The 13740-nt window shown below is 38.1% G+C and overlaps 1 protein-coding gene across 1 annotated transcript; it reads right to left on the bottom strand.

The window, feature by feature from the left end:
* Positions 1-11353: 11353 nt before the first annotated feature.
* On the bottom strand, positions 11354-12849 carry LOC131632520 (peroxidase N-like). The gene is made up of 4 exons (XM_058903265.1): positions 12595-12849; positions 12214-12405; positions 11942-12107; positions 11354-11860 (listed from the first exon to the last, which is right to left on the bottom strand). Exons 1-4 carry the CDS (start codon positions 12823-12825, stop codon positions 11436-11438), a joined length of 1014 nt encoding a protein of 337 aa, XP_058759248.1. The 5' UTR covers positions 12826-12849; the 3' UTR covers positions 11354-11435.
* Between the last annotated feature and the right edge of the window lie 891 nt (positions 12850-13740).

Genomic DNA, 13740 nt, shown 5'->3' with positions numbered 1-13740 from the left:
CTCTCAGTCTGCCTCTCCATGAAGGAGCGGAACTCAGCATTGGTGTCTTCTTGCTTGTCCATACGAGAAGCTAGCTCAGCTTGGTTCTTCTGAATAACCTCTAGAGTCTTCACCAGAAGAGAGGGTTCACCAGAAGAAGCTTCACAACTTCTGTTCAGAGGGACAGCAATCTCAACAGCAACTTCCATTGTTAGATCATCATCTTGATTTTCCTCACCAGGAATAGACTCAGCAGGATGATCTTCAGCATCAGCTTCTCCCATATCAGCATCTTCTTCATACTCAGGAGCAGGAAGATCAGAATCTCCATTCTCAAGAGCTTGGAGAATAGCAGCAAGATTCTTTGGAGCAGAAGGACCTTCAACTTCTGGCGGGTCAACAACTTCTGGAATGACCAAATTGGGGTCTTCCTTAGAAGGATTTTCCCTCAGAAAGTCAAACAATGACTTGAAGTCTCCAGTCAGAACTGGATACTTAAGTCTCCAGACCACAATATCTCTGCAAGGATTGTCCAGCAACTCATCAACAAACATCTTCTCCTCAAGAACTCTCCTGTTTCTGATGGGATGATAATAGATACCATTATCAACTTCAAGAAGATATCCAGCATAACCAGGTGCAGCAGCCACTAGTCTCTTCTAAACAGCCATAGCTCCCACCTGAAAATCTTGGCGAAAGCTTCTCCAGAGGTTTCTAGTAGAAACATCATCAAGGTCATTGAAGAAGGCATCTTGCAAGAGATCCAGCCTACTGATAACTTCATGTCTGAACAACTCCAGGTAGGTATGAGGTTCAGGTTCAGGAGGATTGAAGGTAAATTTGTAGTCAGGGTAGAGAAGGCAGTATGGGTTGGATTTTCTGGTAGGAAAGGGATGGGATAGAGAAGGTGGAGCTGCTGTGGTTGAAGAGGATGGAATATCTGTGGAGATGGTTGATGAGGATGGTATATCATTGGGTGTGGAAGGATAGATATTTAGTGGAGTGGGGTTCAAAACAGGTGTAGAAAGAGATGGTTGAGGAGGATTTGGAATGGTGAAGGTGTTGTGATGTTCAGAAGGAGAAGGTTGGATAGAAGATTGAGGTTCAGAAGGAGGTGGTTGGTATACTTGCCTGGGAAAATTTGTAGTTCTTACAGTACGGAAAGATTCCTTGATGCGCTGGTCTTGAAATTCTTGGGAGTTTACTTTGACAGGATCAAAGGTGACCCTTTGCTTCTTGGCTTTCTTGACTTCTTCTTCTTGAGCCTTTCTTTTTAGCCTTGCTTCTTGCTTCTTCTGATCCTTCTTCTGAAGGTCAGCCAGAGAAGGAAGCACTCTTCCACGAATCCACGCAGGATCAACAGAAGATTGAGTTCTTACAGAAGCTTCCAAATATTGCTTAACAGCCTTGTGAAGTTCTGCTTGGAACACGGTAGCAAAGCCTTCAACCGGAATCCTTCTGGTCAGAATATCTGGGGAGATTACAGGAACCGAAGTTACCTTCGTGATAAGTTCCAGTCTTAACAGATCAAAAGCATTGATGACATGCCCTTGAATGGCTCCAAAGAATTTGAACGTTCCAATAGTCTTTAGAGAGTCCATCAAATCACTTTCGATCAGAATGTCTGAGATCATTCTGGTGAAAGGAATAGTATTTCTTTGAAGATGAGGATACTTCTCACGTTCTTCATCTCTTGACTCTTCAATAGCCATCTTCAGATTCTGAAACAGAATGTTGGAGATGTTCAGTTCAATTCTTCTTCCAATGCAGAAGAGAGTGTATTTGTGATCAGGACTAATGTACATGGAGGATAATGATCTTCTTCTATGATGAAGATATCCCAGAATAATTTCAGCCCAGACTTGATAGAACGCCCTCAATGTACCAGTTTGGTGAGATTGAAGACCAGTTGCATAAGATATTTGTCCTTCAACCTGGGGCCAACTAACCCTGGCAGGAAGTGGACCAGTACATCCTTCTTCATCATCCAGGTTGTACAGCTTCCTTATCAACTTCTCATGATCACAACTTCATGCCCTAACACGAAGGAGATGATTGCAGTTGGAGTAACCGTTGCATGAGCCCAGGAATCTTTTACAAGAGCCGGATAAATTGGTCCAACCAATCTATCAAGGTAGTTTGACCATCCTTGTGCCATTGTCTTTGCTTCAGGTTTGAAACCATGTGCTCTCAGATTTTCAAAGTCCACTGAAGACTCACAAAGAATTTCCATCTCTACAGTAGGAATGGAACAGGTCTTCAATGGAGCAAAACCACGCTTGCTCAAAACCAGTTGAGTGGAAGACATTTCTGCTTGGTTTGAGGAACTTGACGAAGGATTCATTATGAGATGCTAAGTTTCAGACACAAGCTAGGGTTTATGCGATGAATGCAAAAAGAGAGGGACGAATGAAGAGAGAGAGTGAAAAAGATGAAATAAAGATGAAGGGGAGTATATAAAAAGGTTGGGTAAGAAAATAATAACTGCAAAAAATGGTTTAAGTGAAATGATTACAGAAAAACATGATATCAATTTGCATTTAATGAGATATGACGTTAGGAGAGATAAAGTGACAAAATGAAATGGTTTGCACAGTTACCTAGGGCGGCGTCTCCTCAACTGCACGCATGCTTGTCCAAAAATAGTGAACACGTGTTCATTTTCTGGAAAACTGGTGACAACTGTTTTACTTTAAAAGAGATTCTGAATCAACTTAGATAATGAAACGTTAGTAATAACAGAATCAGAACTTCTAATTGATCATTATCAGAACTTCTTATATACACATAATCCCAACACATTTCAGAATTTAACCATACATAAGATCTTCTCATCTTCTCATTCTAGGCATAAATCCATACTGATATTCTTCAGAATGAACTTAAACCTATCTTCAGCAAGGGGTTTTGTAAAGATATCAGCCCATTGATGGTCTGTATCCACAAAGTTTAAAGAGAGAACACCCTTCTGAACATAGTCCCTAATGAAATGATGTTTAATCTCAATATGTTTAGCTTTGGAATGTAAGATAGGATTCTTAGATAAACATATGGCAGAAGTATTATCACAGAAGATAGGGATGTTACTCTCATATATTTGATAATCTTCTAGCTGACTCTTCATCCAGAGCATTTGTGTGCTACAACCAGCAGCAGCAACATATTCTGCTTCTGTTGTTGAGAGGGCAATGGTAACTTGCTTCTTGCTGTACCAGGAGATCAGATGACTTCCTAGAAATTGATAACTTCCAGAAGTACTTTTCCTTTCAATTCTATCTCCAACATAGTCAGCATCACAAAATCCTACTAAGTTGTATTCTTTAGATTTTCTGTAGACTAAACCAACATTAGTAGTACCTTTCAGATACCTCAGAATTCTCTTAACAGCAGTTAAGTGAGATTCTCTAGGATCTGATTGGAATCTAGCGCACAAACAAACACTGAATAGAATTTCAGGTCTAGAAGCAGTTAAATATAGAAGAGATCCAATCATACCTCTGTACAACTTCTGATCTACCTTCTTACTTACCTCATCCTTACCTAGAACACACGTTGGATGCATATGAGTTTTGGCTTCTTTGCTTTCTGAAAGATTAAACTTCTTCAAAAGTTCTTTCACATACTTCATTTGATGAACATAAGTTCCATCAGAAGTTTGATTGATTTGAATCCCAAGAAAATACTTGAGTTCACCCATCATACTCATTTCAAATTCAGCCTGCATAGACTTAGCAAACTCCTTTCCAAGTGAAGCATTAGATGTTCCAAAAATAATATCATCAACATAAATTTTACAAATTAAAATGTCCTTCTTAGATGTTTTTCAGAAGAGAGTCGTATCCACTTGTCCTCTAGTGAAACCATTGTCCAGAAGGAAAGAACTTAATCTTTCATACCAAGCTCTAGGAGCTTGCTTCAATCCATACAACGATTTCTGAAGTTTGAAAACGTGTTCTGGAGACTTAGAGTCTTCAAAACCAGGAGGTTGGTGGACATAGACTTCCTCATCTATATAACCATTTAAGAAGGCACTCTTAATATCCATCTGATACAGAGTGATGTTATGCTGAGTGGCAAAAGAGATTAATAAGCGAATAGATTCTAACCTGGCCACTGGTGCAAAGGTTTCAGTATAGTCAATTCCTTCTTGTTGACTATATACCTGAGCCACCAGTCTGGCTTTGTTTCTTACCACTTCTCCTTTCTCACTAAGCTTGTTTCTGAAAACCCACTTTGTACCAATGATGTTGAATCCTTTTGGTTTAGGAACAAGATCCCATACATCATTCCTTGTAAACTGATTTAGTTCTTCTTGCATGGCAATTATCCAGTCTGGATCTTCTAGAGCTTGATCAACAGAAGTTGGCTCGATCAAAGAAACAAGAACTAATTGACATTCTGCATTGTTCTTAAGGAATTCTCTGGTTCTGATAGGATCATCTTTCTTTCCAAGGATCACATCTTCTGAGTAAGCTGAGATGAGTCTAGAAGATCTTCTGACGGTTGGCTCTTCAGAAATTCTGAGATTCTCTAAAGATGCAGCAACTTGATCTTCTGATTCTTTGCTTCTGAGATTTTCAGCTTCTAACACTTTGCTTCTTGGTTCTACAGCTTCTGATATATCAATATCTATATCTGCAAAATTCTCAAACTGCTTCGGCTTTTCAAGACCAAGCTTATCATCAAATCTGATATTGATTGATTCTTCTACAACCAATGTTTCAGTATTGTATACTCTGTAGCCTTTAGAGCGTTCAGAATATCCAAGAAGGAAACATTTTTGTGCCTTAGAATCAAACTTACCAAGATGATCTTTAGTATTCAGAATAAAACAAACACATCCAAAAGGATGAAAATATGAAATGTTGGGCTTTCTATTCTTCCAAAATTCATAAGGAGTCTTATTTAGAATAGGTCTTATAGAGATTTTATTCTGAATATAACATGCAGTGTTTATTGCTTCTGCCCAGAAGTGCTTAGCCATATTGGTTTCATTGATCATGGTTATGGCCATTTCTTGTAGAGTCCTATTCTTCCGCTCTACAACTCCATTTTGCTGTGGAGTTCTAGGGCAAGAGAAATCATGGGCAATACCATTTTCTTTGAAGAACTCCTCAAAGAATTTGTTCTCAAATTCACCACCATGATCACTTCTGACCTTTATGATTTTGCACTCCTTCTCAGATTGAATCTGAGTGCAGAATTCAAAGAACACTGAATGAGACTCATCCTTGTGTTTTAAGAACTTTACCCATGTCCAGCGGCTATAATCATCTACGATGACTAATCCATATTTCTTCCCTCTGACAGATGCTGTTTTGACTGGTCCAAACAGATCAATGTGTAGAAGTTCTAATGGCCTTGAGGAAGAGACAACATTCTTAGATTTGAATGCAGGTTTGGAGAACTTGCCCTTCTGACATGCTTCACAAAGAGCATCTGATTTGTATTTCAGATTTGGAAGTCCTCTGACCAGATTTAGTTTATTAATCTGAGAAATCTTTCTCAAACTAGCATGTCCTAATCTTCTGTGCCAGACCCATTGCTCTTCAGAAACAGATATAAGGCAACTCACCTTCTGCTTCTCAAGATCTGAAAGATCAATCTTATAAATGTTGTTCTTTCTCTTGCCTATAAATAGGATTGAGCCATCCTTCTGACTTACAGCCTTGCAAGACTTTTGATTGAAGATTATGTCATAACCATTATCACTTAATTGACTTATGGACAATAAGTTATGCGCTAATCCTTCTACAAGAAGTACATTAGTTACGGAAGGAGAGTTACCAATACTTATAGTTCCAGAGCCAATAATCGTGCCCTTCTGATCTCCTCCAAACTTTACTTCTCCACCAGATTTAAGCACCAGGTCTTGGAACATAGACCTTCTCCCCGTCATGTGTCGCGAGCACCCAGAGTCCATGTACCATGACATTTTGTGCTTTGTCTTCTTTGATGCTAAGGATATCTGCAACAGAAATTATCTTCTCCTTAGGTACCCACAGTTTCTTGGGTCCTTTCTTATTAGTTTTCCTCAAGTTCTGATTGAACTTGGGTTTAGCATGATAAGTAACAGGAGGAACAACATGATATTCTTTAGGTTTGGCAGCCTGATATTTTTTAGGTTGTGTCACATGCTTCTTGGTGTGTGAAGTGTTAAAACTTTTGGCATGTGAAGTGAGCCTAATATCATGTGAGTGGCCATATTTGAACTGATCATACAATGGCTTGTATGTGATTTTCAAATCATCTACAGGTTCAAATTTACGTGGGATATCACCCTCATAGCCAACACCAATCCTTTTGTTTCCAGAAACACCATATATCATAGAAGCAAGATGACTTCTGCCAATACTTCTAGATAGAAACTTTCTGAAGCTCGAGTCATATTCTTTCAGAATATGATTGAGACTAGGAATGGATTTTTCTGATTCAGAAGGAGATCCAATATCTTTGGATAATTTTAAAACTTTTTCCTTCAGTTCAGAATTTTCCTCTTCCAGCTTCTTAGTTTCAAATTCAAATAGCTTTTTCAGCTTTTTGTATTTGATACTAAGATGAGCCTTGAGTTCCAGAAGTTCAGTTAAACTGGAAACTAACTCTTCTCTAGATAGTTCAGAAAATACCTCTTCAGAATCTGATTCTGATGTAGATTCTGATCCGTCATCCACTGTGGCCATTAGTGCAAGGTTTGCCTGCTCGCCTTCAGAGTCTGATTCTGATTCTGATTCTGAATCATCCCATGTTGCCATAAGACCTTTCTTCTTATGAAACTTCTTCTTGGGATTCTCCTTCTGAAGTTTTGGACATTCATTCTTGAAGTGTCCAGGCTCATTGCACTCATAGCAGATGACCTTCTTCTTGTCAGATCTTCTGCCTCCAGAAGATTCTCCTCTTTCAGGCTTCTTTGAACTTCTGAAGCTCTTGAACTTCCTTTGCTTGCTCTTCCAGAGATGGTTTACCCTTCTGGAGATGACCGTTGGGAGCATTTAATGCTTTGCGTGATCCGTACAACATTGCATTTAATGTTTCACTCTTTTGTCAACTACCTCGAGCCTTGCTTTCGCTGTGTCTACTGACGTTGCCTTTAATAGCTACTAACGTTCCTTTTGTCAGTCAGCGTAGCCTGCCATCTTGTACTTGCTTCTGATCTGATGTTTGTGTAAACAACGTTTGAATATCATCAGAGTCAAACAGCTTGGTGCAGAGCATCTTCTTGTCTTCTGACCTTGAAGTGCTTCTTAGCGTGATACCATGAAAACTTCAGTGCTTCTGCTTCTGATCTCAAGTTCTTCTGATGTTTCCATAGACCATGTTCTGATTCTGCTTGACCATCTTCTAATGTCTTGCCAGACCATGTTCTGATGTTGCATGCTGAACCTTTTGAGTCAGTGCTTCTTGCGCTGATTTTGTGCATACTCTTTATATAATTCCTGAAATGGAAATTGCATAGTATTAGAGTACCACATTATCTCATACAAAATTCATATACAATGTTATCATCAAAACTAAGAATATTGATCAGAACAAATCTTGTTCTAACATTCATGAGTTGTCATCAAAGTCTTGTTGCATCTTCTTTGGTTGACACATCAAAACCATCTAGGACTAGGCATGACTTGCTTAGCTTTGATCACTTCCTGATTATATCTACAAGCACATAGTTCTACACACCCTTGGACCCTGAAGTCTCGCCTTGTCTTATCTAGGGTCTTCGAGGACGAGTATGTGATGCCTGATTTCTCTAGGGAGGGAAAGTTAGTTGTGATGACTATATTAAAAAAAGGGCTTGGAGTCACTTTAACCGAGAAACCAATACCTATATTATTCCTCTGGATTCTCTGAACCCGAAAGAATTATTAATGAAGTAAAAACTAACAACATTCTAGGAGAGCCTAGGTTATGAGGAAGGGAATGGCCCCTCCTATGTAAGACCCTTAATGTTGTGTCTTCCATGTTGTCCTCCAATCTCTAGTACCACACACTTCATAAGAGGCCTGAGCATGTGTGCTAGAGTAGGACCTTGCTTACCTCTAGAATATTTCTAACATGGAGAAGATAAAGATGGCCTAGGAAGCCTCCTTCTATATGTTCTGTAACGCTTCCTTGATGTCTATGGAGGATGGAGGTTAAAGGGACATTTCCGCCTAAGGAAATCCCTCTAAGGAGAGAGATTCCTAAAAGGGTATGATGTGGTCGTCCATGATCGCTCACAACTCTAAGAAATGTTGTCTGGACTTCAGAAAGATATGGCTAGGTTTTTTATCATAAAAATGAGGTGGATGCCAACGACTCTCCCTATACCCTGGCCACTTGGGTGTCAGAGTAGTGAGCATTTTCGATGACTAAAGAGAAGACCCTTGAAGAGCCGAAAGCTTCCTTGGAGAAGTTAACCTCTCAAATGACTTTGACTAAAGCGGCCCTGCAAAAAGAAAAAGATTCTCGTGCCAAGGAGTTGGAGATTCATACAGAATAATTGACAGTTATGTATATGGGAGTTAACTAAATTATTGACAAGGGTTTTAACACCGTCTTCGGTGCTTTTAAAGATGCGGTTAATCAAGTGGGTTTGTTGTGTTCGAGTGCTTTTATTCCGCAGTAAAAATTAGACCAAGAGAAAGTGGCTAGTGATTGCGCCACTGTAGACCCAGTAAAGACCCCAAAAGAGGTCCTAACGAATAATTTATTTTGAGTTATTTTGGCATGCGCACCTTTGTTTCCCATTTAGGCTTTTATAATGACTTCTCTCTATTATGTTAATTAAATTGTTTTTCTTGCTGCTGGAATGCTCTAATGATTTGATATTTTTTGAGTTGTTTTCCTTTTCCATTTATTTGTTCTCCCTCGGATTTGACGTCGTATAGGTCAGTTATGTCATATGCTCCCTCCTTGTCGAGAGTTTTAAGGTTTTAATGCATTCTAGTTTAGCCTTGCTACTTGTTGGTAACCAGCATGATCTTTAGAATTTCATGATTATCCATCTCGCATATTGAAAATTGGCGTAATTAATACCCGACCCATATGTCGGGAGCTCACGTATGTCTTACGCATCCTGTTTTTTAGGAACTGACGTAATTGTCCTGCATCGGTGGAGACCGTCTCCATCCAAGAGTTGGCTCCCCTTCTATTCCACCATGTTTGAGTCTTGTTCGAGTTGATATCTCCAAGCTCGGCCACCTACACCTTTGGAGTGGCTAGCTCCTAAGGGGGCGCACTAACTGCGACTTAATGCATTTTATTTCTTTGACCTAAATGATTCAAAATCTAAATTTCTTTCCAAAAATGCTTAGCTTGAATATTATTCGGACCCTTCGGTTTAGGGTAGATTCCATGTCTATCATTTCCACAAATGAGCCTAAGGCGGATGGTCTTCCCAACCGCTTTATGATTATTAGAAATCCTTTAGGCCTTACCTCCTTATTTACTGTACTTATATGATGGCTAATGATCAATATATGTGAACGGTTGGCCAAGATTAGGCGGGTGACAATGTTCCTTCAAGTGCCAATGTTCCGGTTGATCTCAAGTCTACGTCACTCCGGCTATAAGTTATTGTCTGTTTCGGGTGTGAAAACCCTTACAACTTTGTCCTTTCGAAATGGCGTCTCGTTTGGAGCAATTAGCAGCAGTAATGATCATCTCTTTGCATTCTTCACAAAGCTTTTCTGTAAGAGGATTGAGGGTAGTGTTGCTTCCACCGTGGTTGACCATTGTCCACCTGATGGTATTGACTATGACTCCCCAAAAAATAGGATAATAGAGCTTACGCTCTTCGTTTTTCTATTTTTTATTTGCGCTTGGAAACTGAGGATTTGTAATCTCGTGTTGATGAAAGTCTAGATTGACATGTGTCTGACGGAGTCAGCCTCTCACGTCGACTCGAACAATGCCTCTGTTTTTTTGCACCCTAGGCCATCCCGAGGTACACCGAACTATCGGGATTTATGTTGCCACATGGGTCATGGTTTCGAAGATGTTGTATTGAGGATTCCTTTGATCCTTTCATGATATCGGGATCCTCGACTCCATTTCACATTTATGTAGATCGAAGGAAATTCAGTTGCATAAACTTCTCGCGTGGCGATTCCTTTTGGCCTCATAAATGCTAGGAATTGGACGAGGTGTCAGATCAAAATATACGAATGAGCTCTAAATAGAGGACATCCTCCCTTATCTTGGAGTTTTGTCATGGCAAACCAACTTTTGCATCAGACAAAATCTGATCGTAGAAATTCATGATAATTAATAGTTGATTCCCACATACAACACCATTGTTCTAGATCGAATCAGAATTATGCTTGATTTACAATGTTGGACTCTTGATGTGGTGTTGCAAGTCTCTGATACATTGGAACGCAAAGGTGAACTTGCAAGGTTAACATTCTCACACTAAGTATGTGAATGAGTCTAAAAAAGTGTAGAGTGAAGTATGAAAAGTTCGTGTACCTTAAGTATTACATGTTAGAGTGGAAAAATGGCCCGCCCGCCCCGCCTTAAGCCCGCCAAAAAACGAGCGGGGCGGGCATGCCCTCCAAGTGAAATGGGCATAAAAATCATGCCCGCCTATTTTTATTTATATTTTTTTCATTTTTTTAATAGATTAATAGTTTTTTTTACCTTTTAATTAAATTTTTCACTTAATTTTTAAAACAAGTTTTTATAAAACCAACTTTTTAACAAATTTTACTTAAAAAAACATTACATATATTTACAAATAAATATATAAAATAAACCATCAAGAATTGAAATTACTAGAATTAACTAAAAATAGGAAATTTTGGAGGAAGGGCGGGCTTTGGCGGGGCGGGCTATGACGGGCAGCGGGTTTGGCGATCGGCGGGCCTAAAATCCCAACCCAACCCGCCATTTTTTGGCGGGGTGCGCGGGCCAGCCCGACGGGCCACGACCCGTTTTGCCACCCCTAATTACATGCATAGAAGTATTTATATCCTAGATCGAGTAGTCATTAGACTTTCTTAGATGCAAAAAGTGGGTCTACTCTTGTTGGATCTTTGGCCGGCCCAAAATACTTAGCAAACCTAAATTTTACAACCATTCATTCAACCTATTAACAAACAATCCTAGGAAAATGAATTGATTGCATAACATAGCTAGTTTGGAACTGCCGACTGATAAGTCTCTACTATCCACTTTGTCAAATATAAACTAAAAAGAATTCTCATCGACATGATTATGGAATAATGGCACCCCTAAGATATTTTCCAAGATGGTTCCTAATTTGGAACTGATAAGATAGGATTAAAATTTATAGACGAATATATCCTTTGATTAAATTCATGGCTAATTTTACTTATGATCTAAGACTAAGAATCTAAGTAAAAATAGATTAGATAATAATTTTATTCAAACTTTATTCTTGTAAAATACACCAAAACAAAGAGTAGCAACCACCAATATAAAGTTTTGTTCCCATTATTACTATGCCATTCACATCATTAAGAATTAATCACTCTGCAATCATTCCTAATCTCACCCTCAGAACCAATAAGTGGACTAATATTCCCCATCTTAATCATAGCATAAGCAAATTCCATAAAAAAAGCTCTTTCATTTTCACTATAAAATTGGACCAATTGTTTAGTAGTTGAAGTAACTTCTTCATCACTTGCAAACAGAATCTGATCAGAGCTTAGAAGACCCTTTCCATTTAGCAAATTCTTGAAGTAATTGCTATCAAATCGATCAAATGAGTTCGAATCTAGAACCGTAGTCGCGTTCCCGTCTTCATCTTGTAGACATAAATTTTGCAAATCAAAGAGCATTTCGGATTCTAAAGAATTGTCAGGCTCTTCTGTCCCCGAGAAATTGAATAATCTGTTGCTAAAAAATGTGCACCTCGCTCGTCCAATAGTGTGAGCACCTAAAAAAATGTTATAAATAGTTTTCTTTAAGATGTTTCGTGTCATTGTCTAAAAATGAATTGTTTCATATAAAATTATACCTGATAAAGTAACAACGTCCTTGAGATTGAGACCGACGTTATCAAACTTGGAGGTAATATTTTCTAGTGTATCAAATGGAGAAGGAATTGCGAGATTCGCTAGTGTCTTGTTTGAGACCAATCCATCTCTGCGTCCTAGCTGAACATACCAAAAAGGACCACCACTCTGCAAAATGTGACCATTAAATTAAGGTTAACATGAACAAATATAATTGTTTTAATTTTTGCATTGAGTTTTGAAAGTTTAATGATGAAATTTGAATTGAACATACTAGGAAAACTGAATCTCTTGCAACTATGGCTAATATATCAGCACAAGACACAACTCCGCTACATGAACTCTCCACTGAACTTTTGATCCTATCTATGACTTCAAATCCTCTAGCAGAATTTCTGTTTGGAGTAGCGAATTTCTCAGTGTCTTCGTCTCCATCTCCATCAAGTAGGATCGAACCATCACAGCCCTGTAAGTCATAAAAAATTATTTAGAAGCTCTAAAAATTAGTCTCAGTTTAATTATGATAAAATAAATATAAATATTATTTAATTATGGTTTAATTATGAAAAATATTTTATGAAATTCTATTTAATTACGGTTTAATACGGACAAATTTGTCTTCATAGTAAAAAAAATGATAGTGTCTCTAACTTACATTTACAAAGCAATCGTGGAAATGAAGTCGAAGCAACGAAGCAGCCATTCGAATCTCGTCTTCCATCGCGTTCGAAACCTCTCGCCTAACTATTGTCCAAAGATCAGGGCATGTTGTTCTGTAAAAATCTGGACTAAGTTGGGTTTTCATATATTCAGCTTCACACAAAATGGAGAAACTCATGATAAGCCAAAAACATGTTATAGTTATAGCTCTAAATGACTTGTTCATTTTCACTATGTTGTTATTGACAAACACACCTAACAATGGTTGTATTTATAGGCAACAAAGGCTTATTTTTGTAGTGTCACACTTTTCTTTTTACAGTAGAGTGGTGTCATCCTACTTATGAAATTGCGAAAAATGTAAATATTCTATTTGAGTTTATGAATGAAGACAAAATCAAAACCACTACGAGGTAAAAATATTTTGAAGATAAGCACGATGAACGACTTGTACAACTTTTGGAGCACTGTGAAGTTGTGCATGCATTGAGACTTAAAAAAAAAAGTTATTTGGTGGTAAATGGATTCTGACTCCCAAAACACAAGGGTGCCGCCCGCTACTGTTAAATAATTGTTTCTACTTGGTGGGATATATGTCAAACTATAGAAGGGTAAGATATGAAAATTGGTTCCACTCTCTTGTTACAATTGTTTTTAATCTCTATGCTTTATTGCACTTTTGGAGTTTAGATGTTACATCAACAATTACTTTTATTTTTCTTATTTAATAAAATTTGGTTCCTAGACTTTTTTTCTTTTTAGAAATGTTTTGGTCACTTTTTGTTTTTTCTATAACGTGACATAAATGATTTTAGTATTTCGCCGAATAAGACAGGCCTCCACATATATAGAGTGTTGTACTAATACCATATATGTGTATATAGTTGAGCTGCAATGTAAGTGCAGAACACCATACATATGTATGTACTAGAGATGCATGGTGGCATGGGTGTAGCATGCTACCATTAGAACTTTTATAAATATGAATGTCATATGGTTTTGTAAGAGATTAACTCATTAAGCATAATGTAATGAAGTTTATATTTTATTCTGGTATCAATCACCTAGTTCGATATCTTCCGCCCTCTAACGAACTTCGATTCAGTTGTAACTAACTTTCGGTTACAATCTTCTCTAGTTC

This window comes from Vicia villosa, unplaced genomic scaffold (assembly GCF_029867415.1).
Source record: "Vicia villosa cultivar HV-30 ecotype Madison, WI unplaced genomic scaffold, Vvil1.0 ctg.000955F_1_1_1, whole genome shotgun sequence".
Lineage (NCBI taxonomy): Eukaryota > Viridiplantae > Streptophyta > Magnoliopsida > Fabales > Fabaceae > Vicia > Vicia villosa.
Note: the sequence above shows the minus strand (reverse complement) of the source record. Positions and strands in the feature narration are given on the sequence as shown.